Source organism: Misgurnus anguillicaudatus, chromosome 18 (genome assembly GCF_027580225.2).
Source record: "Misgurnus anguillicaudatus chromosome 18, ASM2758022v2, whole genome shotgun sequence".
NCBI classification, from domain to species: Eukaryota; Metazoa; Chordata; class Actinopteri; order Cypriniformes; family Cobitidae; genus Misgurnus; species Misgurnus anguillicaudatus.
Window position 1 is genome coordinate 38545884 of NC_073354.2, and position 27658 is coordinate 38573541.

Consider the following 27658-nt stretch of genomic DNA (forward strand, 5'->3'; position numbering starts at 1 on the left):
ACATAAATTATCAGTGCAATGCTGGCGCTGGCAACTTTTTTTTTAAAACGCTAAGTTAAGCATAAAGAAAAGTTAAGCATTTGAAATTATTTCGATTTATTCTGTTTTTTCATTTGTTTTTTATGTACAAGATCTGGCAACACACGCAAGTCAATGCTCGTACCTCTGTGATTTTCTGCGCAGAGCATTCAAGAAGACTTACCCTCCTAGGCATTTATTTTAGAAGAGATAACTATATTCATCAATAACTAGTTGTTCAGTTCAGGTTCTGTACACCGCACAGCTTCTGTAAATGCGGTTTAGAACAGAATTAAGCATTAAAAGGTAAAGACTGAATTTAGCTGCAGTGTTTATGGGGCCCATGATTTTTTTGGAATAAATTCAATTTGGAAATAAAGTAAAGCTTGAAGTCTGCTTGTGAGACTTTATCTTCAGTGTAACCAGTGACCTCAGAAATCACTCAGTACACTTGTGGAGCAGTGTGGTTCAGTTTAGATGTTGTGTGTTTTTATATGAACACATCAGTGGTGTGCAGCAGTAATAGTGTTTGAAGTTTTATGTGTTGGGTTTTCTCTCGTTCAGCTCGAAACGAGCAGGAGGAACTGGAGGAGAAACGTGAGCTGAAGAAAAGACTCTCGAGAAAGGTGAGCGGAGATTTGAGGGTTTTCGGACAGCGTTCCTATAGCAACACACTATTTCGGGTTACGGCACAGATTAGATTAGAGTTAAACAACAACTTTAAATATATGTGTTGATGTTTTGTTTCAAATGAATATAGAAAGGACTATTCTGTTCATGTGCTTTGGTTACTGTATGTTGGTTGCACTATACGATATGTTACTATACGATAAAATAACAAAGAACAATGCGTTTACATTTCAACAATCGTCTGTGTTTGCATGTGTGTGTAGTTGAGTCAGAGGCCGACTGTAGAAGAGCTCAGAGAGGCGAAAATTCTCATCCGCTTCAGCGATTACGTGGAAGTGGCGGAAGCTCAGGATTACGACCGGAGGGCCGACAAACCCTGGACACGCCTCACTGCTGCAGATAAGGTTCATCTGTTTTAACCTGTCCACCTTTGACAACTATGATGCGGAAAGTCAATGCAAAGTCGTTATTCCATTACTAGCCTGGATAAAATAAAATGCATGAAAATTTAAATCACATTTGCTTTGTCGTTTTTTTAAACACGTTTTTAATGGGTTTTTTTTACACTTTCTTTTTTACAAATTTTTTTATGCTTTTACTTAAAAAACAAATTAATGCTCTTTAAAGTTTTTTACATGTAAAAAAATGTTTTATGCCTTTTTCAGTGCATTACAGTTTTTTGCCTTTTTACTTTTTTATGCTTTTTAAGTTTTTTTTTTGTTTTTTTACATTTTTGTTTCTTTTTTACGCTTTTCATGTCTTTTATGCTTTTCCCACCTTTTTAATTTTTTTAACGTTTTTTTACACGCTTTCAATTTTATTTATTTTTTACACTTTTTACCTACTCTCTTACGTTTTTTATGCTTTTTAAGTTTTTTTGTTACATTTTTTTGTTTCTTTTTAATGTTTTTCACACTTTTTTGCCTTTTCTACAGTTTTTTAAAGCTTTTTTACACTTTTAAAAAAAAATGCTTTTTAATGTTTTAAAATTTTTTGTTTCTTTTTTATGTTTCTTGCACTTTTTGCCTTTTTACTGTTTTTTTATGCTTTTTAAACTTTTTTTAAAAACTTTTTTAATGTTTATTTTTTTATTTTTTTATTTTGTTTTTTTACATTTTTGTTTCTTTTTACGCTTTTCATGTCTTTTACGCTTTCCCCACCTTTTTAATTTTTTTAACCTTTTTTTTTACACGCTTTCCATTTTATTTATTTTTTACACTTTTTACCTACTCTCTTACGTTCTATGCTTTTTAAGTTTTTTGTTTACATTTTTTTGTTTCTTTTTAATGTTTTTCACACTTTTTTGCCTTTTCTACAGTTTTTTAATGCTTTTTTACACTTTTAAAAAAGAAAGCTTTTTAATGTTTTTTAATGCTTTTAAAATTTTTGTTTATTTTTTATGTTTCTCACACTTTTTGCCTTTTTACTGTTTTTTTTTTTTTTTTATTTTTTTTAATGCTTTCTTACATTTTTTATTTTTTATGCTTTTAATGACTTTTACGCTTTTTCCACCTTTTTACATTTTTAACATGCTTTTAATGTTTTTTTCCACTTTTTAACTACTTTTTATGTTTTCATTCTTTTTACTCTTTATGTTTTTTACACTTTTTTTAATTTTTTTTTTTTTTAAATGTTTCATTTTTATGTTTTTATCTGCCTAACTTATGGACACTTATCCACCATCCAAAAAAAACCTGATGGATAAAATTTTTCCTAACATCTGTTTCTCATTGAATGTCCCGTTTCATTCAGTTATAAACGTTATGTTGACTTTATAAAGTTTTCTTTGCATTGCACTGGTAATCATTGGACTTAATTTGCGTGGATTTGTGTCTCTCACAGGCTGCCATACGTAAAGAACTCAATGAGTTCAAGAGCACAGAGATGGAGGTGCATGAGTCGAGTCGACATCTAACCAGGTGATCAAACACATGAGTATAAAGATTCCTGCTAGCTAGTATTCAAAGTCTTAAGAGATTTAAAGTGACACATTGTATTAGTTTTGTATTATTAAAGTGTGTCTCTGAAAAAAAAAACAATCTCTTCATCGCAGGTTTCATCGGCCGTAACTGAAGATTTTAACTAACGGACGCTCATATGGAGCCATTTAATAAACTGAGACTCTAAACAGAGACCGCCGCAAATTTTTATCAGGAATCACAACAGAGCGACACACCACTCGGATTGAATTCGGAGCAACCGCGCGGGAATTTCACTCCGTGTCCGCTGGCAGATTCACAGTACGATGAAGGATAAGATTCAAGAGCCAGTGGAACAGAACGAGGGAGCGGTTTATGTGCAGATATATGTGTATATTCTGACAAAACCTTTCAAAACTGATGTCTGTCAGTCGTATGTGCTATAATTTAGTTTTTCAGGTCTGTTGGCTCGTAATGCAACAGATAATGTGATTTGATTTTCTATTCATAATTCAAAAGAAATAAGTCACAGAAATGAAGCAGATATAAACAGACTTTTATAAAATGTACATCGCATTACTAAATTATAAATATCTGTGTTTTTGTCCACATATTTCATTTATTTTTTTGACAAAATCATGTTTTTATTTTTATTTTTGAAATGAATGGTGACCGTTTACAGTGATGATGTCAAAGGGACGCACTGCAGTTAAGTGACAGCAGAGCAATAACACAAACCTTCAGTGTTTTATCATCGGCTGTGTGCGTTTTCAGAACATGTGGGAATGTTTTTGTCTCAGACAAAGTTAAGGTCCCTACAGTCAAGTGCATGGCTGTAGTGTGCTAAGTAGGGTGTATTGTTTGCAGTGTTGGGCAGTAACTATTTACTAGTAACTCAGTTACTGTAATAATATTATTTTCCCTGGTAACTTGTAGTCTAACTAATATTTTTTATATTTGTTACCATCCAAAAAAATGGCAAGTTAGTTTTTGTCACAACATCACCAACACAGGACGCTAGCTAGTTTTCGTCTTCTTGAGCCCTGTTGCAGATGTTAATGCTTTATTAAATTACAGAAGTTGTTTAAAATATAATTTTAACCAATTTTCTCATTTATCGGTAACTTATGGATTCAAAGACTGCAAAAATTAAGCAATTACCTTTTTTTTGCCGTGTAATGGAAAAGTAGTGTAACTCAGTGGTTCTCAAACTGGGGGCCGGGGCCCCAGGGGGGCCGCGAGATGGTGCCAGGGGGGCCCCAGTTTTATGACATTTTATAAAATAAATGAATTTATCATGAATTCTGTGGAATTAAACCTAAATAAAAAAATAAGGCTACTAACCAACAGCACTACTTTGTATTATTCAATATGTTTTAGAACAGTTTTTTGTCAAAAAAATTTCTTTGGGGGGGCCGCGAAGGAATGCGCCATACAAAAGGGGGGCCGCCCGCTGAAAAAGTTTGAGAACCACTTGTGTAACTAATTACTGTTGGCTGGGAGTAATAAGAAATAGTATTACTTTTGAAATGAGTAACTAGTAATGAGTAATATATTACATTTTTTGAGTAACTAGCCCAACACTGATTGTTTGGAAGCGCACCCTTTACAGGAGCATTCGTTTGCCAAAATAAAACCAAAACATTTCACGAGTCAACATAGTCAGTGTTACATTTTTTTGTATTTATTTTAATCAGAGACATTGCAACAATGTGAAACTTTTTATGTTGATATTTATATTTTTAACGGATTTTGATACTGAAGATAAAAGCAACATGAAGTAATAGTTGCACCTGATGGGAAAATTCTGTCATTATTTTCCAGCATGAAGTTTCAAACTGCTGCTGTTATCTGAAAGTAGAAATTCAAGAATCTTCTTCATATTTCCATGAAAAACCCAGAAAACAGTGAAGCATCTTCTTTGAGATCCACAGCAGAAACAAGTGACAGAATTTAGATTTTTGGGTGAATTATTTCCATCTCGAGAAACAGAAGGCGTCACGTTTTGAATGATTGATGTGTTTTTTTATTTCAACGTTCTGCTCTTGTGCTGCCATCAGCTCAGATAATCCAGGAAGAGAGCAGAACGTGCATGTTACCTAATGTACCGTCACTCCTGAATGATGTATGCAGATTCTGATGTAAAGGAATCTTAATAAAAATGAACTGCGCACACAGTTGTGAGTTTGACTTCATCTTTAGCTTTCACTGCGTCGACGTCCAGTATGAAGCTCGAGCGATCTGTAGGCGATCTTGGATTACACAGCAGTCTGTTTCAGTCAGTAACTGTAGTGTGGTGCTCTTACACAGAATGCATGGGTGTCCCGCAGTGTTTGTGCCAGAGGTCTATGGCTTTCGTAACTATAGCGTCTGTATTCTCCTGTGGCATCTGTGAAGAAAAGGTGAGAACTTTACAGAAACAAGCATGTTTGGTAATGTTTCATATCATATGAATCACATGTTCGGCATGTTGTTCTAAACTTGTATAAATTTCTTTTGTCTGATGAACACAAAAGAAGATATTTTGAGAAATGATGGTAAACACACAGCAGATAGTGACCATTGACTTCCATAGTAGGAAAAAATATTGGAAGTATTGTGAAAAATGAATTCCATCAGTTTTTTTTATTCCTACTATAGAAGTCAATGGTCACCATCTGCTGTGTGTTCCATCATTTCTCAAAATTTTGTGAAAATGTTCTTATTTAAATATATAAACATACAATATATTGAATGAACAGACCATCTGCTTTCAAACAAAAAACCTGTTTCATCCTATCTTCATTTGTTCTCTTTTTATCACCTCTCAAATATGGGCAGGTTTCTTTAAAAATACAAAATTTTGAGCAAAAAGCTGAAATAATTGCATTTTTCTATGCAATTTTATGAGTTTTTACTGTTTTTGGATCAGTGAATGCTTCAGTATTTTATATGTTGGGTAAGAGCTCCACCTAGTGAATGATAGCGGAAAAATGGATTGCCGTAAAATCTCGTCATTGGCAGGGAAGCGTTTTCTCTTAATTGACGAGATAACTCATGATAAAGCGTTAGTTCTCAGACACGTAAAGACTACAATTCCCATCGTTCCAAGCGGCCGTTGATGTTTAGTGACCTCTAGTGGTGAAATTTACATATTGTGCCTTTAAAACCACCTTTTTACTGCAAAAGACATTCTGACACGATTGCCGGAGTTTGCCCCCTAGTGGCAGTCGTAATGAAGTTTCCGTTTAATCGTACCATATGATGGAAGAGAAGCTCATTCCCGCACAAGAGCCTTCATTCTAATATTTACCATAGTGAAATAAATAAATGAATGCAAATGAATGAAACAATAAATAGCTATGCATATATGACAAAGACTACTTATATCTTTTGGAGAGAACATATAAAGACAAGGTTAAAATAATAACGTGTACATATTAAATGAATAATGTATTACTTAGTTATCAGTTATCAATCATTTTCTAAAAGATTCAAAGAATATTGACACAGTTAAACAAAAAGGATTAAAGGGATAGTTAACTTTAAAATGAAAATTCTGTCATCATTTACTAATCCGTATGTTGTTATAAACCTGTATGAATTTATTTTTTCTGATGAACACAAAAGAAAATATTTTGAGAAATTATGGTAAACAGCAGTAAGTGACCATAGACTTCCATAGTAGGAATAAAAAAATATGGAATTTAATGGGTACCATCAACTGTGTGCTTACCATCATTTATTTAAAAAAAAATCTTAGTCATTTATCACAATACTTCCAAAATATTTTTTTTCCTACTATGGAAGTCTATGGTCACTTACTGCTGTGTCTTCTTTTGTGTTCATCAGAAAAAAGAAATTCATACATGTTTAGCACAACATGAGGATGAGTAAATGATGACAGAAATGACTTCATTTTAAAGTGAACTATCCCTTTAAGTAATTTTCACATCACACAGTGTTTTGATTGGAATACACTGAAATACATCACTTCCGGTCAGCGTATCGCATGCGATGTAGTCGCACGTTAAAAAATTTTAACGGATCCAACTGCCAAAGCGGATCCGAAAATTGCGTATCTGCAGACGGTCGGCACCTTACGCAGCCCCTTTGCAACCCTCAATAGGGAATGAATGACTTCCGGTTTATTGGCCGTCGTGTGCAGTGGAAAGGCGACTTAACAAATAACATTTGTGTACTTACATTAGACAGGAAGCTGAAGACTCCATCAGGTTGACTCATTCCCATGAGCACGATCTTATAATTGAGCAGAATCTCCACGGCAACAAACACCAAGATCTTACAAGATCCACTGATCACTTTATCCCACACCCTGCCAACCAATCACATGACAGCAAAATAAATCATTACATGCTTACCCCGAACTAAGAATTTTGATGAATGTATTTTCGTAACTATGACTGCAGTGTGTACTGTGTACAGTATGTGAAATCTCTTCATGCACAATGTGCAATTTGTAGTCAAGTATTAGTCCAGATGTTTATGTTAAATTACTTCAATGATAGTGTGCATTGTGTGTACAGAACAATACTGTGTGTGTTTGTGTGACTGACCTCTGCAGACTGGACTCCGGTAAACAGCCCGCGAAACAGCGTCTGAACCACAGACAGTACGGTAATGAACCCAGACAGCCAGACGTCTTCAGATGAGCCAACAGACCGCTGTCCTCCTGAGACAAGAAGTGCTCCAAACTCTTTGGCTGTGAAAGAGAGAGAAACTAAATCAAAACAAACCTAAAGAATAAAGAAATAAATAAGTCGCTGTGTTGTAATGTACACAAAAGGTCTAGTAACAGAAACTTTTACATACATTAATACATGTACACTTACCAGGTGAGGTATGGAGTCTCCAAACTTGTGATTAAACTGGTTAATAAAACATCGGATCAGCCAATAGCAGTCCACGGGATCATCAACGATCTCTTCCATCGCCTGAGCGACAGCCAGGAAATTTTCATCCACCGCGTCCTAAACAAAAACCATTTAATGATCTGATCCATCAGCACATGGGAAATAATCCTCAAACACAAGAGAAAGTCCTCCTCACCGGAGGTTTAAGCTCAGATCTCCGAGGAAGCTGCAGGAATTCTAGCTGGTACATGCGGAGGTAGACTTCTGTAGGGGGCGTGGCCGAGCTGATGAAACGCATGCATGTTAAAGCCGCACTGATGTCTTCAAACTGCTCGGTGCGGTATCGGGATACCAATCCATGAGAATCAGTGTGAGGAGGTAAAATACCTGCAGACACAGAATCATCAGGCATTATATACAATGAAAGAGGACTTTATGGAGTTTATTTATGGTAAATAGATGGGTTGGTTAAAAGTGGGCAAATTATATCATGTACTGTGAGTGTGCAGATGAAATAAATACTTGTTCATCTATAAATTAGATACTAGCAAAATCTCTTTTTAGTTAGTAGGGTTGCAAAATTCTGGGAATTTTCAAGGCTGGAAACTTTCCATGAGAATGTACGGGAATATATGCAAATTAACAGGAATATACTGTATTTTCCGGACGATAAGTCGCATCAGTCAAAAATGCATTGTGAAGAGAAAAAAACACTTATTTACACGATACACAATCTCATACAGAACATACCTGGGAGGCTAAATAGGCTAAATTAACACAATAAGCCAAATCAAGTTCAAAAAGGTCCTGAAGTCATTCCGCATCACTGAATCCATTGAATTACATAAATACAGGAGCAGCATAGAGCGGACTCTCGCTTTGTAGACGGTAATGGTTTCACTTTGTTCATATAAAAACATTTTGACATATAAGTCGCACCTGAGTATACGTTCCAGTACCCAACAAACTATGAAAAAAGTGTGATTTATAGTCTGGAAAATACGGTATAGGAATAAATTGGGAATTCGAAAAAATTGGAGAGTTGCCTATAACAGGGAACTTAAATGTACGGCTTCTTACGTGAAGACAAATACACTGACTGAGAAAACATTTAGGTGAGATCATTAAAAATAGGTACTCAAAAAACACCCAAACGTTTGGACACATTACTATTTTTAATGTTTTTAAAAGAAGTCTCTTATGCTCATCAAGCCTGCATTTATCTGATCAAAAATCCTTCAGAATTCATTCATATTAGAATCATTTCTAAAGAATTTTTGAACAAATGAATCCAGGCATGATGAGGATAAGTAACAGGATTACCTTGCATGCATGTCTGCTTATGATCAAAACATTTTTTATTTATGTTTGTATATGATATATTTTGAATATGTTTCCATTTTGAAATAATTCCAAAATTGCCCAGATAAAGTCCCCATGGAAAATTTCCACCCCTTTGTAACCCTACTAGTTAGTAGGGGTGGAAATTGGACAGTTTATTACGATGCGAAACAATATTGGTTTTCTTCGCCAGTTATGCGATATTTGCAGATACAGTGTGTGGTTCTTCAATGCAATTAATTTATCAATTTTTTATGTTATGTGCCTAGTTAAGCAGTAACATTTTTAATAACTTACAAATGCAACTAATATATAACATTCACGTTTAATTAAACTCTCTAAAAATGGCACAATCTCACATTTACAACAAAAAACTAACAAAAAATACAGTTTTTGTTTTAAATAAAGAAACATAAATAATGAGGGGCACTTAAATGTCACTTAAAATCAAGCTTATGATGGCAACAGTCAAAGACTTTCAGTATTATATGACAAAATGTGCAATAGTAGAGACAATCACAGAAGGTAGTTTAATTAAACAAAAAATAAAAAAATAAAAAAAGATCATAAACTTAAGAATATGATCTGTCACACAAAATCCGATCTAACAATCAAAGAAGTGCTGCAGTGGTCTCGACAACCGCTTTGTTTCTGCATTGCATTCACTTGCTGACACTGGCAGATGAAAATAAATGAAAAAGCACACTTTGAAATGCGTAGATAAAGGTTACGTCAAAGAATGAGGACGTGGAGAGTGTCAAAATAAAGGTACGTCATGTTGATATTTTATGTGTGGAATCGATACATCGATTATATTTCTGATGATACGATGCATCGATCCATATCGGTGTAACATTACACCCCTAGTAAGTAGACTTCTTGTTTTATCTGATCAGGACAGTATGTTTATGCATTTCATAATAATTCAAATTCTTACCCAATAAGACTTTCCACACATGTATTCTGTACATAGAGGGCAGAGGAAACCTCTGACTAAAAGTGCTCAACTTCTCCACATCTGAAAGAGAGATTCAACTCATTCAACAAAGCTGATCACAGTAAAGTCAACTCTGATATATGTGATGTTTGTTTTTAAATCACAGTTGGTTATTTACCCAGTGGATTGTCCTTCAGCAGAATCTCCAGAGATTTTTTCTCCTCCACACCTCTGAAACCCACTTTTTCATAATACGCCGACCGGAAGTTTCTCTGGGGATCCTCGGCCATGATCACTGAAATCATAACACAAAAACAATGTTATGATCTCACATGTTACATATAAAAGGTACTTTAAAATAAACCATACCACATGAAAAAATACTGTAGTATACTTAAGTATTTACTATAGTAAAATTCCTAGACATTAATGTTTTGAATCTTACCGTAGTAAAGAGTATTTACTACAATGCATAAATTTACTATAAGTTAATACTACAGAAAACCACAACACTGAGTGGGTGATTCTCACGAAACCATTGAAACACCACGGCACTAATGATTTTAGCTTTAAAATGTGTAATATAGTAACATTAAAAAGCATCAGAATTAACACAATACTGTGTTCTACCTTGCACAATGTGTGATTTCAACATAAGAATGTATAATTGTAAATTTTATCTCATTTTCTGCTGAAATTCTCATTACCGCAATGTGTCCGGCTGTGTTTGAACATGCGTTATGTTGTAATTTAATCAAATTAACACAAAAATATTAAGAAAAAAATAAATGGATGTTTTGCTAGACTACTTTAGATGACAGAAAAAATATTTACTGAATATTCATGTATAATAATAATGAAGAAAAATTTTGGAAAATGATGTGTCCATGCCTGATGTTCTCATCCTCCGCAACACTTTTTGAGAACAGTTTAAGCACACATACAGAATTTTAATAAAGTTTGATTTTGAGTGACCAAGCACATGGACCAGTTACTTCAAGATGGCTACCAGGTAAGATCATTTTTTTTACAGTTAATCTGAAATATTGTCTTGTCAGAATGCTTACACGACATTTTGATTATCATTACCGCAACAGATGCTTATTAAATGTTAATTTAATTAATAGAAGCATAATACTTTGATTTTAAATGCATGTGCAGAATCTCCAAATTATGTTATTTCAGGTTTATCATGTCATTTTGAAAATATGTCAGTGTTGATGTTTTCTGACTGTTGCGGTAATGAGATTTTTTAGGACTAATTTTTTAAATTATGTTACAAAAAGTATTAAATGATCAGTAAAAGTTTTTAAATTAATGTTCCCATTTACTCCAGACTTTGTTTTTGTAATGTCTGGTGGGAAAAAAGTAAATTTAAGCAATTTTTACATTTTCATGCTTGACATTTTTAAAACCAAGTTTTCGTGAGAATCACCCGAGTAGTAATTGCTACAATATACCACAGTACATTATACTACAATTATTACAGTTTATAGTAAATACTATTACAGTATTTTTCATGTGGGATGGTACAAAGACGGTATGACCAGATGGAATTACACATACACATGACCAGATAGTAGTAATGTGGTAATGCTAAAAAATCTAATAAAATATAATATTTTACTGTAAACTATAAGGTTACTATAGTAAAAACATGGTAATACCATGACCCTACTGTATTTATTGGCAGTGTTGTGTACAACTCTAACTTTCAAAGCTTAAATAATATTGAAGCAGACTTCCCACACCCCTAATATACCATTTACTACAAATCCGAAACAAGTCTGGCAAAATATCATAGTAAAACCATGGTAAATATTTGAAAGAGCTATAATGGCTTCTATTGTAACCTGACGTTTGTAGCGTTCGGAACATTTACTCAATAAAAATATACATAAGTTTTTTTCTGAATGACTAATGACTTAGAGGCACATTTATCTATTTTTCTGGAAATAGAAATCGTTAAATGTTTGCTCACCTTCAATGTGATGCGATCGTCGGCCTCTGTCAGCAACATCTGCGGCTTCTCCTCACGCGAGTCTCCGCTTCGCTTTATTTAATTTAACAATAAAACATCAATCATAACGTTATATGAGCTGAATAATTATCATATGATGTTCAACAGACTGTAAACGTTATCTAACCTAGGTGAGCAATCTGAGCATGCATGGGTCTGTCAGCTGAGCTCTGTGTACTCGGAAGTAATTCATGCCCTATATTTTTGTACTTCCGCTCGTGACCGGCAGGTGGCGGGAATGCCTTGAGCTGCTGGCCGTTTCTCAATCCAAAGGATGCAGCCTGCGGAGGTCGCATATGCAGGCTGCATACGTCATCAAGCCTGGTTTATTTAAGTTAACTGAGCTGAGCATTACATTTGCAAGTCATAATCATAGTTCAACAATTTATTTAACGATTAACGAAGAATAACAGTTAACTTTATAATTGTTAATATTCTGAAATAAGACGTCTTGATGACGTATGCAGCCTACCCAGACAGTATACTATTCTTTTGACAGTTACACCACCTTTTTTGAAATCCCCACAATAACTCTACTCACTCTACAAATAAGTTTTTTTTTTTTTTAAATCAATAGACAAATATATTTTATGTCATAATATCATGGTAGCCCAGTTTAAGAAATTTTTGGCCAAAATATATTTTAAATATATGCCAAATACATTTTGTAAAAAAGCAATGTTCAATTGAATATTTTTGTTTGAACCTTCATATATTAACATATTTCAAAATATTTCAGAGGCAAGCAAATAGGCTACATTCCTAATTTTACATCCAATATGGCAAAAATGTATTTAAAAGTTATGCTAAATAGGTTAATTTTATAAAGTATATTTTTGAAGTTAAAAATATATTTAATTTGAACATTTTTAAAACATGACATGTTTGACATGTTCGTAACAAAGTTTTTCTTCCATTGTGACATGAATATATTTCCTTGGATTTAAATATATGAAGGGCTAAATATATTTTTAAAGCTTTAAAATTTATTTATTGTTTAAAATATATTACAAAATATACAATAAACGGTCAAACAATATTTCAATGAAAAATCTGTAAACATTTTTACATCAAATATATATTTCAGCAAATATATTTTTGGCCATTTTTTGTAAATTTTGAAATACATTTAAAAAAAACATTTAAAAATATATTTTTTGCCGTACACTGTTAAAAATAAAGGGTACAAAGCTGTCACTGGGGCAGTACCCTTTAAAAAAGGTCCTAATATGTACCATTTAGGAACAAATATGTATCTTTGAACTTCCAATTTGTACCTTTGAAGTACTAATATGCACTTTTCGGGTACAAAGGTGTACCTTTTTGAAAGGGTACTGTCCCAGTGACAACTTCTGTACCCTTATTTCTGAGAGTATGAGTAAACTTGGATGTACTTCAAATGTACTGGAAAATGACACTTGTTCAAGTAAGCTAATCATTTTATTAAGTCTTTAATTAAGCAATAACACTTCAAAATAAAAATGTCAGAAATTGTGTTAGATGTTCACTTCACAGAGTACATCAATTCAAAAAACAACAAAGGAAGTTAAATTCAGAAAAGATACAGCAGTTACTAAGTGGTGCAAAAAAGTAGTATCCTCACCCATCTAATGTTATAAACAACTTTTAAATCTATGTAATACATTTTAGAAGCTGCCAAACCCCCAGATTGTGAGTAAACAGATTAATAAAATATTTTTTTCTAAACTAATACATTCAACTTAACTACATTTAGATTAAAGATATACATTAAATGGTATTGTTTCCCAAAAACAAAACTGTAAAAACGTACTGATTGGTTCAAAAACATTTCCAGTGTTTTCTGTATTTAAAATGTATGATACTGCTTTAAAATGATAAATCTGAGTGAATTTGATGTTCTTATGGTGTGATCTAAAAATACTTTCATGGATACTTATAAAGAAGCGCAATATATGTTTAGGAGAGCGAACTTGTGCTGAAAGAAGTTTTGTTGTAGCTAAGGCTGCTAAATTTTGAAGAGGAAGATGAATCATAGTCTACGCTTCCCCTGCGTGATCCGCTTCGAGACCCAGATGCAGATCCGGGGTTAGAGAGATTGTAGGGGCTGCTGATTCCACGTGATGAAACCGTAGCAGCAGGAAGCATGCGGACTTCCGTGTTCTCCTCATTCATGCAACCTTCCAGAGCCTCCTTGTAGGAAATCCTTAGCTTTGTCTTAGGGCAGGTTAAGGTCTTGGGGTGATGGCGTGTATCTTGGAGTTTTTGAGCCTGTCTCATGTCTATCCAGCCCAACTGCAAAGCCTCGTCAAGCGAACGTCTGGTTCCATGTTCTGGGTCAAAGAGCCCACCGGTTAAATACTGGAATTCAAGGAAACGCTGGCCAGCTTCATATGGCAGCCATTTTTCTTTCACTGCCTCAGCGGCCGACATCTTACGCTTGGTTTTCACATCTTCGAAACCAATATAAGCTTTCTGTGCAGGCTTTACCCTATTAGCCATGTCGTCATCAATCACACCAAGACGGGTCGCTTCCTGAATGGACACGCGGCGACCGTTTTCAGGATTCACAATCCCACCAGTGCAGGCCTGTGCCTCAAGCAGTCGCTGTGCAGTGATGGAGTCAATGATTCCTCGCTTCAAAGCGTCACACACGGTGATCTTCTCAAGCTTCTCGGTGTCAAAGATAGCTCCAACTGGATTCTGTTCCTCTACTGTTTCTAACAATGGGGCCAATTTGATTGACATGCTGGAAACATGCTTGGAAGTGTTTATTGAGGATGGCTCTTGTTGAGTGGAGACAGTTTCCACAGATTTGATGGTTTCAGTTTTAAATGTCTGGCTTTTAAATGACACCTGTGATGTGTATGACGATGAGGAGGCCAAAGGGCTGAGGGGTTTGCTAATGTTCTTTAGCTTACTGGTGATCAGATCGGCGAGCTGTGTGAGTGTGAGATTTCCTGAGCGATAGCTGTTAAATACATCTTGGTCGATCACACCTTTTTTAAGCATTTCTTTCAGGTCATACTGAGTGCCTGTCTTCATGTCCATTATAGCTGTTATGGAAGAGCCGTCTGAGGCAGTGATGACCGTTTCTTCCCACTCGCACTCTTGCTGGGACAATTCTAGAAATGTCTCGTAATCTATGAGTTGCCTATCGTAGGCTTCACGGCATGTCATCTCTTTATTAGTTTCTGGATCGATAATCAAGACCCTCCTCTTCCTTAGCGAGTTCTTTTGCTGTGTCTTTTTCTTATCATGAAGAGGAAGAAGCACCAGTCCCGTCTTTTTATCTGTAGTGCAACGGCTCTTTAGCTGCAAGTATGTTAGATTTTCCTCTGTGTTGGGGTCAAAGAAACCCTTTGTGTCATCTCCTTCATCTTTCAGAATCTGGTTCATCTCCTCACCAAAATAGCCTCTTTGATAGGCAACATCTACGTCAATTCTGTGACTGTGTTCAGGATCAATGATGCCACCGCTGGCAATCTGTGCCTCTAACAGGCGAATACCATGACCTTTCTCTATGATACCCTGCTCAATGGCCTCAAAAAGTGAGATGATCTTATTGGTGCCTGGGTGTTTGTACCCAGTAACTGCCCTCTCTGCAGAAAGAAGCTTGTCTTTGAACTCAACACCTACCAGCCCTTTCTTACAGGCCTCCTCAACAGTGTAGTACTCATTATGGATAGGGTCAATCATGAAGCCGGAGGCAGCCTGGGCCTCCAACAGCTCCAAGGTAGTTCCTGGGCGCAGAAGCCCATTCTTCATGGACTGGTAGATGGTCAAAGTGCAGTTGTTGGCCTCATCATAAACTCCAGCAATGCAGGTTGAATCTCGTAGATAAGCCCGAAGCCTCTGTTCTATGTCTTGGCTGGTAATCTTGCCCTCTCTCAACTGGTCCATGTCTGACGCATCCAGCAGTTTCGCATCCACAAGGTCTGTTACGTTAACTTCGGCACGCAGCCCCTGTACAGTTATGGGTTTTTCAGGGGCTGGAAGGAGGAGTAAGCCGGTGCTGAGGTCAGCTTTGCATCGCTTCTTCAAGGTTACATAGGTGGCAGAAAGATTTGTGTCTGGATCAACGTAGCACTCTGGTCTAGCATTTAGAGCTTGATAAAGATCCTCGTCAATGAGTTCACGGTCCATGGCAGCATCTTTAGAAAGATAAACGCTTAGGGTGGGATCAAGGATCCCTCCGGCCGCCTCCTGTGCCTGCAGTAGACGAAGAGCTGTGTCCATTTCGATTATTCCCTTTCTCATGGCTTGGCTAGCTGACAACAACTTGCCAGTTTTTGGATCCCTGAACCCAACACAGGCAGCCTCTGCAGTCAACAGCAGCTTCTTGTCAGATTCATCCACCAGTCCATTCAGACAAGCTTCCTCAACAGTCATTCTTACATTAGCTCTGGGATCTATAATGTGTCCAGTGGCAGCTTGAGCCTCCAGCAACATGTTTCCACTTTCGTCTGAGAGCAACTTTTGTTTTTTGGCTTCCGTGAAGGTCAGTTTTCCTTTAGGGCCGCCTGCCAGCCCTGCAATGGCTCCAGTGCCTTTAAGATTGAGCCTGATATCAACGGCTACGTCTTGGATGGTCCGCTGACCGTTTAACAACTGTTCAATTGTCACTTTGTCAATCACACCACAGTCCTGCAGTTGCTGTGCCGTGACCTTCTTGCGGACACCATCAAAGACCAAATTGGAAGAGTCGAGTTGGTCTGTTTGGGTGTATTTGTTAGCACCATCTGGTTTCTGTGGAACTGTCAGAATCTTATTTTGCTGTGACTCTTTAACCACTTGCAACTCAACTCTCTCCCGTTCCCACGTCTGTGATTGCACTCTGTAACGTTCTTCATCCTCTTTTAGTTGCGCCCTTAGCCTTTCCATTTCGCTTTTGACAGAGGTCAACTGGCTCTCCATGGCAGAGCGCTCCGAGCCAAGCTGCCGTATTTTGTTCTCGTGAGTCTCACATTTGCTCTTCCATTCGGCGAAATCCTTCTTGATCTTCTCATTATCTTCCTGTAGCTGTAATTTTAGTCGCGTTTCTGACTCTGCTGAGAGTTTGAAACGCAGTAGCTCCTCCTCTAGACCTTTCAAACGCTTCATATCCTGTTCCATGGTTTTCATTCTCGTGATGAGGTCATCCCTCTCTTTCTGCAGTTCAATGCACTGAGATTGGCTGGTCTGGATTATAGATGAAGTCTGCAAAAAAATGAGACAGAAAATATATTTAGTTTCACTGTTAAGGAGAAACTGCACAAAACACAAGGAAAAAATGAGTAAATTAAAATAAAGCAAAACCTGTATGATTTTCTTCAATGAAACACACATTAAAAGATATTTTAAAGAAACACTGACACATATTTTTAACATACAGTGACAGTGAAGGTTTACTCTAGTTGTTCCACAAAAGAAAGTCATATTGGTGAGGAAAAGACAGAATTTAAATCTCCAGGTTCCATGAGTGTACATGATGAACGTTGCAGCTGAAAACTCACAACACAGAAGCACACAGTTATATGAACTTCTATTAAGATGTTAATCTGAATATGATTGAGGCACAGAGATAGGCCAAACATGCAAATCATTAATACATGCAAATGTGTGGCACATGATTAGTGCAGAATATTTTGCATGTCAGAGCATCAAGGCAGTAACCATTGACAGCAAGCAGGATGAGAGAGCCAAGCGTGTATCTAGCTACATCCAAGTCTACTAACGGCGCTTTAGTTTCCTAAAGACTGTGCAGCAGCCTAGTACCTCACTGGCTTGTTTTTGCGTATGTTCTATCTCCAGCTGCAGTTTTTCTCTCTCTCGTGAAAGCTGCCGCATAAGCCTGTCATGCTCTGTGCTGGCGCGCTGGCTGGCTTCAAGCTGTTTCTGCAACAAAGCTATTTGCTCGGCCATTCCACGATCTTCATTCTTTTTGCTTTTAAGCAGTTCCTCGCCCTCCAGACGCACACGGCGCAACTCCTCCTCGAGGCGGTTGCGGTCTTTGGTAAGAGTTTCATTGAGCCTCTGCAGACGTTGGGTCTCGGACGTGCTTACGTTAAGCGCACTGGTCTTCTCTTCAGTACTACGACGAAGGGCCTCGTAGCGCTGGTTGCTGTCTTGGACACGACCCTGCTCCTGTGTCAACTGTAGTTTCAGAGTAGTCATCTCAGCTTTCAAGGCAGCCAGGCTCTGAGAAGTTGCTTTGTTCTCCTTTAAGCTACGGTCCAGGGCTTCCTGTAGCCTCTTGCGTTCGTCATCCGCCTGTTTGGCCTCAACATTGGTCTCTTCCTGGCTCTTACGCAGTGTGTTAATTGTAGTGGTGTACTCTCGCATAGTCTGGTTAGTCTTTTCAAGTTGCATTTCGATTTTCCTACGTTTGCCAGTCTCTTCTTCTCCCACTCTACGTTGCTTCTCCAACTCGCTTTCCAGACGCTTCAGCTCCTCCTGGAGTTCCTGAATGCGTGTTTGTAGCCGCACAATAGTCTGTTCAGACCGGCCCTTCTCAAGGGCGTGGGCCTCTAATTCCACCCTTATGAGGCTCAATTCTTGATGGGACGAGCGGAGCTTCACCAGTTCCTCACCAGAAGCTTCATTCTTGGATTTGAGGTCACCCATCTCTTTTTCTAGTCGGCTTTTCTCTGCCTCCAAAGCTCGTTTCAAGCGTCGCTCCTCCTCGAGACTGCGCGTGAGTTTATTAATCTCAGTATTCTTCTCTTGCAGTGTCCGATTGGAGCTCTGCTGTACCTCCTTCCATTTGTTCTCAGCTTCACGATTCTGGCTAAGCATTAGCTGGACCTGAGATTCCAGTTCGTGCCTCTTCCGACCTTCCTCCGTCCCAGCGGAACTAAGTTTCTGCACCTCTCCCTCCAAGTGCTTCCTCTGGACCTCCTCCTGGCTTAAGGAGAGACGAAGCCTCTGCAGCTGCTCCTTCAAATCCCTAGACTCACCCTCTAATCTTTCGTATTCCAGACGCATGGCGTCCAATTCATTTTCCTGCTGCTGCGAAAGCTTCTGCATGTTGGTCTGTGTAACGAGGATTTGAGACTCGAAGGTCTGTTTCACCTCCTGCATCTCTGTGCTATGCAGCTGCCTTACCTTCGCAATCTCCATCTGTGCCTCCTTCACCCGTTGAGATTCCTCCTCTAACTCCTTGCGCAGACGTTCCACCTCTTTGGTCCGCTCTGACACGGTCTTCTCCAGCTCCAGCTTGGCCCAACTGGCCTGCTCCAGTTCCTTAAGTTTCTTACTCATGGTTTCATCGTATTCCTCCCGCAAAAATGTGTACCGCTCATCCACAATTGTCTTCTTTCTCTCCACCTCCTCCAACTGAAGCTTAAGTCGACGTATTTCCTCCATAAGCTCTTGGAGACGACTCTTAGAGGTGTCCAGGCTCTCCTGTGTGGCCATGCACTTTAGAGTCTCGCTCCTCTTCACCTCCTCCAGAGAAAGCAGGTGGTTCTGAGAGTCACTGAGCTCTTTTTGGTACTTTGAGAGGGTCTTCTGCAAAGCGGCATTAGTCTCACTGTGGTCCCTGATGGCATCTTTCAGTTCCTGAAGTTCATCTTCAAGCAGCTCAATCCTGGTGTTGCGAATCTGCAGAAATCACAACAGAAACAATCAGGCTTATCAGGTGTTAGATAATGTGTGAAATTGCCAGGTCAGAACCCTGCTGTACCTTCAATTCTTCCATGTTCTTTAGGCCAAGCATGAGAAGTTTGTAGAAATCACTTGAACGTGTAAGCAACTCCAAATAGTGTGCATTAAGAGATGAGACCTAGGGTGCAAACACAAGCAACAGTATTACAACTCGCTGCAAAACATTGAATTCGTCTGTGTTGACTGAATAGGTAGGTGTTTGTTGCTGTACCTCTTCCACAATGGCAGAAGATGGGGATTGCAGAACCGTTCTCTTAATGGGAATGTTGAGCAACGTTTCCAGTCCAGCACTGTAAGATGCTAATTCTAGTTCATAGTTCTATAGATAGAAAACGTGTTTGTGAATTATTTCAATGTTTAATCAAATATGCTTGCACCATCCATTTTAAGTATTGTGGGATGGGATATTACATATTAGGTAGATATGTAAAACAATTCACAACTCCTATTTGGCTAATGGTTAACATTATCTACGATCACTCATAGTCTAGGTGACATTAACTTTGGTCGGGACTTCTTGCATTTTTGAAGGAACATTTAAACCAAGAAATACCTTGATGGCATTAATGCAGTCATTCCCATCTTTCTGGACAGTCTCCAGTAGTTCTCTTTTAGCTTTAATTTCAGAGTTTAATGCCTGTACACATTATAAAGCAGATAATGAGCTCAATGTCAAATGAATATCCAAGGTTTGAATGACTGGAATAACTTGTTCAGGTATAATAACGTTCTCCTGGACTTACTTTTTGTTGATTGAGGAGTTGGGTGTAAACTGTGTTGTCATCAGTCTTGATGGCCTGCTGAGTGTCAATATGCCGTTGGGTTTGATTGATCCAATCACTGAGTTGAGAGCTGGACAGCAGGTATTCCTTGAGCTTGGGCACGTATGCATCCAGATCATGATACCTGACAGAAGTCAAAATACAATGTCAGTAGTGGATAAGCCAACTGTAAACATTTATTTAGGTCTGGAGTTTATCTCACCTGTTGCTTATTTGTACTTGGATACGCTTCCATCGGTCTGATAACTGATTCACATGCTCGGCATACTGTTCAGTGTTCACAACACACCTGTAACGGCTCTGGTCTCTCTGTTCATTCAACTCATGAATTTTGTTCAACTCGACCATCTGTAAATCCAGTACTTCCTTTTTCTGTTCTATGTCGGTATGCATAATCTAGATATGGAGAAAATTGTTAGCGTAAAAAGGTCAGATTAGATGTTTAAATTTACTTAGGGGTGAATAGATATGTCACAGTGAGTTCACAGGAATTCATACGTATTTTACGAGTTTCTCATTTCATTTGCAAATAATCTGTTCTTGTTTGTGAATAAACCTCACTTAAATAAAAACAGGATTTGCAAACGTGTAAAGTGTTACCATCTCATGAAAATGTGCTTCTCATGGAAATGTAAGTATGAATAAGCCTTGATAGAAACTACAACAAGCATTATTTACAATGCCTACTGTATTCAAATGTACTTCATATAAATGTTAATATAATCTGAAGCTCATTCTGGTACTTCTTGATTTCTTCTGGATCGAGTGAGGCCGTTTCTTTCTCAGTCAGTCGAGCCTCATAAACTTTGACAATGTCGTCGACCTGCAGTAAACCCTTCAGCAGAGACCTCAGCGAATTTAACCTGACAATATAGAGATCTCAGGATTATTTTTCAATGTTGACGTCGATTAAATAGTGTTTTACAGTCTGTGTCTCATGTCTGTACCTCTGCAGATGTGTAGCATTGTACGTCTCCAGGTGAAGAAGTCTCTGATTGATGATGTCTAGCTGACTGCGCAGGTATTTGGCTTTATCGGTGTTATCTGCGTCCTTCAGTTCATCCTGCACGTCGTCTTTCAGCCTCACAAACTCTCCTCTCAGACTTGCCAAATCTTTCTGAAAGGCCTGCACGCAATATGGTCACAATAACATAACACCGCCTCAAAGATGTTCAGGTTCAGGAGAAGATTTTACGTTGGACATAAGACAACAAAATGTCTTAACCTAAAATGTATTAATCCAAGCAAGCAATTTTGCTTTAAAAGATGTCTAATAGTTGTCCAAACAGCCCAGATGTCCGAAAAAAATTAAGGTGGGGGGTGCTATTTCATGCAATCTGATTATTAACACAGTTAAAGAGTTGTAGTCCTAATGTTTAACAAGTCAAGGTGTCAAAAAGGCAGTTAAGTGGGTTGGAGTATTTCTGGGTCAAAATCATGCCTCCTCTTTCCTACAAGTTTCAGAAAGTTTTTTTCGAACATGGGTACCCGTTACATATCATTGACCCCAACTTCCTTTTATGGGCATGCCCACTTGCCAATCAGAGTGAGAGCAAGGACGCTCATTAACATTCATCCTTCCAGTAGAAGTCACAGGCATCAATGCACGCGACAGCTTTGTTTTATATCAAGGCATGAAAGAAGAAGCCATGTTTTTAGATGTAAGGAGAAGAAAGCCTTGTTCAGCTTTGTAAGTAACCCAGCACACAAGTTACCAAATTCAAGTTTATGTAGGCTAGAAGTGGGTTAATCATAGCCGGATTATATCGGGTCTATAGTTAACCTAGTAGATGGTGAAATGATGGCTATTGCTTGCTGGGATATTACCATGACTGCATTAGCCTAATAACCAAAACGTAAACAGGACATTAATAACCAAAAAATTATAATGTAGGAAGATCCTCTCTCGCTGATTGACATGTGGGTGTGGTTTTCCAGGGGAAGAGCCCATAAAAAGAAGTAATACGTATAGTGCACCCCTAAAACGTCAGCTGGACCCATATTCGAAAAAACTTTCTGAAACTTGTACGAACCCTGGTGAAGTGCATTCGGCATAAAAAATACTCTGTAACACGTCCAACTGCATTTGACACTTTGCATTTGTTTAGCATGAGAAAACAACTCTTAAACAGTGTTAATAAGTCAGAATGCACGAAATACCGCCTAACCCCCCTTTAATGTAGTTATGGTTGTATTTTTTATGTAGTTTTTTTTTTTTTAAGAAAGTGAAAGGTGAATTTGCACCACCATACTGTAGAGTTTGATATGACACAGCTTTTCAGGATGTTTCCAGCTGAGATCTGCTCTTGTACAACAATAAAAATAAAGTTTTTTTATAATTGTATGAACCTGTGTGGCAGTGATATGGCGACTGCATTCCTCAGGTGCGTTCTCTCCTAAAGCGATGTACAGGAATGTATTGAGGAAAGATTCGGTCCCATCCAGCTTCAGCTGAAGAGCGTTGAGATCATTTAACATTTTAACGCTCACCGCCACCGTATATTCAGAGCCTTCTCCTCTAGCAGCTACAACACACACAAATCATTCAACAGTATTACTTTGAACAGCATCATTTATATGTATTTCTGATTGACGATAACAGTCCAATGATGTCCAAACCGATTCAAACGCACCACCTGATCAAAATCACCAGGATTACAGACAATAACATGTAGGTGTGTTTGATGAAGTTACATTGTTATACTACTATAGAAGAAAACATCACTGATCCTGATTCAGTTGTTAGTACAGATGTACAGTACATGTGTGTGTCTGTTTACTCACTGTATGTAGGCAGCTGTACAACCAGTGCATCATAGTGCTCCGTGGCGACTGTGATTTGAGTCTCAATGACTTTGTGGTCTTCCGCGCCAAACAGCTCTGAACCCTTTGAGTGTTTTTTGAATTCCTGAAAGTGCATCTCCAAACTTTTGAGGATGTTGTTGTACTCGTCTGGGCCCATTTTAGACAACTAAACACACAAACAAACAAACAAAGAGATCATTTAAAAACATTTATTATTTCTGCTGAATAAATCAACAAACTTTTTATAAAATAAAATAAAATATAAATAAAATAAAATAAAATAAAATAAAATAAAATAAAATAAAATAAAATAATATTAAATTAAAATAAAATAAAATAAAATAAAATAAAATAAAATAAAATAAAATAAAATAAAATAAAATAAAATAAAATAAAATAAAAATAAAATTAAAATTAAAGGTTTGTTTCTGAAACTTATAATTAAACATATTGTGATTATTATATTGTGTTTCCCTGTTCATGAAAAGCTAAATAAAAAAATAAATTAGATTAGATTAGGTTAGGTTAGATTAGATTGTATTGCATTAAATTATAAATAAATTAAGAAAAATAAAAGAATGTAAATTAAAATAAAATAAAATAAAATAAAAATGTAATAAAAAATAACTTAAAATAAAATGTAATATATAACATTGCGTGTGAAAACCCAACCAAAGTCATTTTGTTTGTGATTTGCATGTTCAAAAAACTAAAGTAAAATCAATGATGCTCCTAATCCTATAATAAGACTATGAGACTTTAGTGTGGATTATACAGGCAGTGTCACATATAATACATATATTAATATTTGACTTTAGCATGGTAGCTTTCGTTTTGAAAACGACATTGTGTCATTAATTGAATTTAATGTTCAGTGTTTTGTTTATTCATATAAAATGACACTGATCATCAATTTAGGATCTGTAATAAAATAACATTCACATTTCCATAAATTAAAATATAATGCGTTCAGGATTTTGTGAGGGTGCCGAGGTTTCGGCGTGGTTGGTTTACCATAGTAAGGGTAAGCGAGTTGATCCGTTGAATGTCAAGCATACAGTACTGCCATGATATCATACTCTTGACATTAATATACAGCTGATTCCACACTGATAAAATAGCCTCATAATACTGAGAATTCCTGTTATTCAACACAGAAACAACAACATATAGTTAACATATATACACATTCATAAGCATTATACGCATACTGCTATATACTGTATGCATGTTCAGAAATGAACACTAATAAAGTTTATTCTTTTGTGTAGAAATGTCTTGTGTTGTTTGTGAATCAGTATCAAAGTACAAGAGCGGCCCATGCAGAAGTTGCTATAGATTTGGGTGCTTAATGCCCCAAATCAAAACATCCTCCATATCATCTGAGAAACAAATCTGGGTATTTGTAATAAAAATAAAAAAGTGTTTTTTTTACAGTGATATGCCATAAAATGAGATCTGATCCTCATCTAGGTCACAACAACAGACAAACACAATGTGCATAAGCTGACAACACATAAATAATTCTAGTTTCTTGTTGAAAACACCCATTAAACATCACAGTGCTGGAGGAAAATGTAAGTGAATTCTTGGATTTAATAGCTTGTTGCACCCTACTTTGGCCATAATTTGGCAAAAGCTTCCGGTAGTTCTGAATCAACATCGTTCAGAAGGAATTTTTACCGCTTAAACTCAGACATATTTTTAGGATGTTTGGTGTGAACCGCTCTCTTGAGGTCATTTCTATGAGGATAAGGTTTGGGCTTTGACTAGGCCACTCCAAATGGCGCATTTTGTTTTTCTTAAGCTAGTCTGTGGTAGATTTACTTCAATGCTTAAGGTCATTGTCCTGCTGCATCAACCAACTTCTACTGAGCTTTAACTGGTGGACAGCCACCCTTGGAAATTCATTTTCCCCTTAATGATGGCAAGTGGTCCAGCCCCTAAGACATCAAAGCATGCCCAAATCATGATGTTCCCTCCACCATACTAAACTGTAAAGATGATGTTTTGATGTTGGCAAGCTGTGCCCTTTTTGCACCATAGTATTTTTCCCGAACAATTAAACTTTTGATTCATCAGTCAATTAAATATTTTCCCAGTAGCACTGGGGTTTGCCAAGGTGCTCTTTAGCAAACTTCAGGCTCACAGCAATGTTTATTTGGGAGAGCCGCGGCCTTCTTCCGTGGTGTTCTGCCATAGACACCGTGCCTGTTTAAAGACTTACATATGGTAAAGTCATGAACAGTAGCTTCCGGTGACTTCTTTTTTTTGAGGGCGCACAATGCGAAGTTCGTCACAACATGTGTGTAGCTCGTCATGTGTGTGGTTCCTTATTTTAAAATATGTGTTCTGCGTGTCAAGAGATCCTGTGTGCATCACGTGTCTTGACAAAATAAGTGCCTGCTGCAGGCACGTCTAAAGGGTTTATGATAAAAGAGATGCTCGTGTTTGCCAGATACACGCATAATCTCATGTGTAATCAGAGTTTACTGTTAAGGGAGTGTCTTGCGTGTATTTTGTGAACGTGAGCCTCTCTTTTATCATAAACGGTTTTGACGCGTGTGCAGCAGGCACTTATTTTGACAGAACAACTAATGCACATGGTTCACATATTTTGAAAATACAAGCAACACACAAGACACTCCGAACACTTATTTTGAATTCGCGCCCCTTGGATGAGCAGTCACATGCGCCACTGCTCATGAATAAAGATGTGTGCCAGTTTCAATGATGTCTTCAAGCCTTTAGCTGTTATTCGTGGGTTCTTCTTTACTTCACTAAGTATTGTGCGTTGTGCCTTAGGAGTCATCTTGTGCCCACTTCTAGAAAGGGTAGCTACAGTATTAAACGGTCTCCATTTATAGACGAATTGTCGATTGATGTATGTCTAACATTTTGGTATTGTTTTGTATCCCTTTTCAGCCATATGGAGTGCAACAACTCTGGATCAGATATCTTTAGAGAGGCATGGTTCATAAGAGCTGATGCTTCTCAAGGACAGCAATTTTAAAATGTTTAAGTGTCTTTTTATCAATCAAAGTATCACTAAACCACGCCTTTGAACTCATTTTTTTCTGACACAAATTAACTTTCATTAAAGTAATTAGTCTATGGGTTCACTTAACATTTTTGTCCAGCACTGTGAATGTTTAATAGGTCTTTTCAAAAAAGACACAAGACACTAGCATTATCTGTGTGTTGTAAGCGTATGCACATTGTGTTTGTCTGTTGTTATGACCTAGATCAGGATCAGATCTCTTTTTATGGCACATCACTGTAAAAAAATAGTTAATAATTTCTAGGGGTTTGATACTTTTTTGTGCCACTGTATTTATGTTTGTGTGTAATATGTAAAAAAGTGTAAATTGTGAAGTGTAAATTGTGAATCTGTTGACATTTATGTGAGTTTCTCTGTATGTGTGGTAGGGTTGCAAGAAGATATCGATACATGTGAGTACCGTGATATTTTGTTTGGCAACACTGTACAGATTCTCAAGAAAAGCAAAAGCAAAATAAATACTTTTAAAACAAAAATTATTCATGATTCATTGCAGTTGTTTACATCCCGACCACTAGATAGCATTCTTCTTATAGCTGAACTTAAACGGTAACATGAAGTACTAGCATAGGGGTGTACCATATGGTGCTTGCATATGGTGGTGTGTTCTCAATTACATTTTTACTAAAGTTGTATCCCTGAAATAGGAAATATCTGAATATACTGACTCGTTTTACAGTATTGCAACATATTGCACCGCAACCCCTGTACTGTGATACGTATCATAGCGCAAGATACTTGCCAATACACAGCCCTAATGTGTGGGTAGGTTTTGCATGGCAAAGGAGTTTAGTGGCGACGTCCCCACAAGGGAAGAAATTCTGTAGTTAGTTTCATAACAAATGTGTATTTTATGAAGATTTACAATATGTGACAAAAAGTGCTTACATGACCGTGTGTGCTATTCTTACTTGTTGGCCAGACTAACAGCCAGTGGATTTGGTGGTGGGACTATCAGACAAACCGATGGCACCTGCATGTCCATCCCTCCAGGTCCTGTCACCTGCCATGTGGTTCGCTCAGAGTTGTCCTTCAATATACCTTCATCTCCTTTATAGATGGTTTTCTGCTCAGACGCACAAAACATTGTTGAAAGAAATTTCCTGAAAGAAAGACGACTAGCGTATGATGAAGTGTTTGTGCCTCACCTCGTCTTGTCTAAAGTCACACAGCGCACGCACGAGGATCCGCTGGCCTGCGACCTTCTCCTCAGGGTTTCTGGGTTTGAGTCTGATAATGTTCTTAGACTTGACCACCAACTGCTGGACCTTCTCCTTCTGTTCGATAAAACGCTCACGTTCTCTCTGACAAACAAAGACGCATGATAAAACACTCATCTCTCGGCGAAGGCGCTACGGTAATAAACGGTTGAATGTTTGTTACCTCCAGGCCTTGTAAAAGCTCTAGTAAGGAATGCAGAGGAGTTGATTTATCACAGGTGAAGTTCTTGCGGATGTTGTCGTGTTCTTTCTGGAGTTTACGGTTCATTACGCTCGTCTCTTTGAAAAACTGTTGAATAACGTTAAATACTGCGGTTAATCTCACAAAAATAAATCCCTCAAATCCTGTATATGAAGAAGTTCAGATGCAAAACCCTCTAAGTGCGTCTGACATGTTTTCTTACAGCATTTTTTATTAGGCTTTTTATGTGTAGGTTCAGTAATTA

The 27658-nt window shown here is 37.3% G+C and overlaps 3 protein-coding genes across 8 annotated transcripts in view; 1 reads left to right on the plus strand and 2 right to left on the minus strand.

Annotated features, from left to right (window-relative positions):
• phactr1 (phosphatase and actin regulator 1) overlaps window positions 1-4742 on the plus strand; it is a 30994-nt gene extending 26252 nt beyond the window's left edge. For all 5 annotated transcript variants that reach the window (XM_055186003.2, XM_055186004.2, XM_055186002.2 and 2 more), the window contains exons 10-13: window positions 583-644; window positions 912-1052; window positions 2491-2567; window positions 2702-4742. In XM_055186003.2, the coding sequence (XP_055041978.2) occupies window positions 583-644; window positions 912-1052; window positions 2491-2567; window positions 2702-2717 (296 nt within the window). In that variant the 3' untranslated portion in view covers window positions 2718-4742. The remainder of the gene's footprint in view (window positions 1-582; window positions 645-911; window positions 1053-2490; window positions 2568-2701) is intronic.
• Window positions 4230-11925, minus strand: tbc1d7 (TBC1 domain family, member 7). Of its 2 annotated transcripts, XM_055186006.2 has the most exons (9): window positions 11846-11925; window positions 11680-11751; window positions 9877-9993; window positions 9699-9779; window positions 7617-7807; window positions 7400-7537; window positions 7124-7269; window positions 6753-6882; window positions 4230-4956 (listed from the first exon to the last, which is right to left on the minus strand). In XM_055186006.2, the coding sequence occupies exons 3-9, from the start codon at window positions 9986-9988 to the stop codon at window positions 4870-4872; spliced, it is 885 nt and encodes a 294-aa protein (XP_055041981.2). In that variant the 5' UTR covers window positions 9989-9993; window positions 11680-11751; window positions 11846-11925; the 3' UTR covers window positions 4230-4869. The 2 variants fall into 2 exon arrangements, with proteins under 2 accessions (XP_055041981.2, XP_055041980.2); XM_055186005.2 differs by having other exon boundaries at window positions 11680-11914.
• Window positions 11926-13136: 1211 nt separating this feature from the next.
• dspb (desmoplakin b) overlaps window positions 13137-27658 on the minus strand; it is a 28362-nt gene continuing 13840 nt past the window's right edge. Inside the window, exons 10-24 of the mRNA XM_073856466.1 lie at window positions 27376-27501; window positions 27141-27296; window positions 26904-27058; window positions 23946-24072; window positions 22911-23097; window positions 22476-22651; window positions 21074-21252; window positions 20846-20989; window positions 20329-20517; window positions 20088-20250; window positions 19898-19981; window positions 19556-19663; window positions 19364-19462; window positions 17455-19281; window positions 13137-16896 (exon numbers count right to left, since the gene is read on the minus strand). Of these exons, the coding sequence (XP_073712567.1) occupies window positions 13657-16896; window positions 17455-19281; window positions 19364-19462; window positions 19556-19663; window positions 19898-19981; window positions 20088-20250; window positions 20329-20517; window positions 20846-20989; window positions 21074-21252; window positions 22476-22651; window positions 22911-23097; window positions 23946-24072; window positions 26904-27058; window positions 27141-27296; window positions 27376-27501 (6960 nt within the window). The 3' untranslated portion in view covers window positions 13137-13656. The remainder of the gene's footprint in view (window positions 16897-17454; window positions 19282-19363; window positions 19463-19555; window positions 19664-19897; window positions 19982-20087; window positions 20251-20328; window positions 20518-20845; window positions 20990-21073; window positions 21253-22475; window positions 22652-22910; window positions 23098-23945; window positions 24073-26903; window positions 27059-27140; window positions 27297-27375; window positions 27502-27658) is intronic.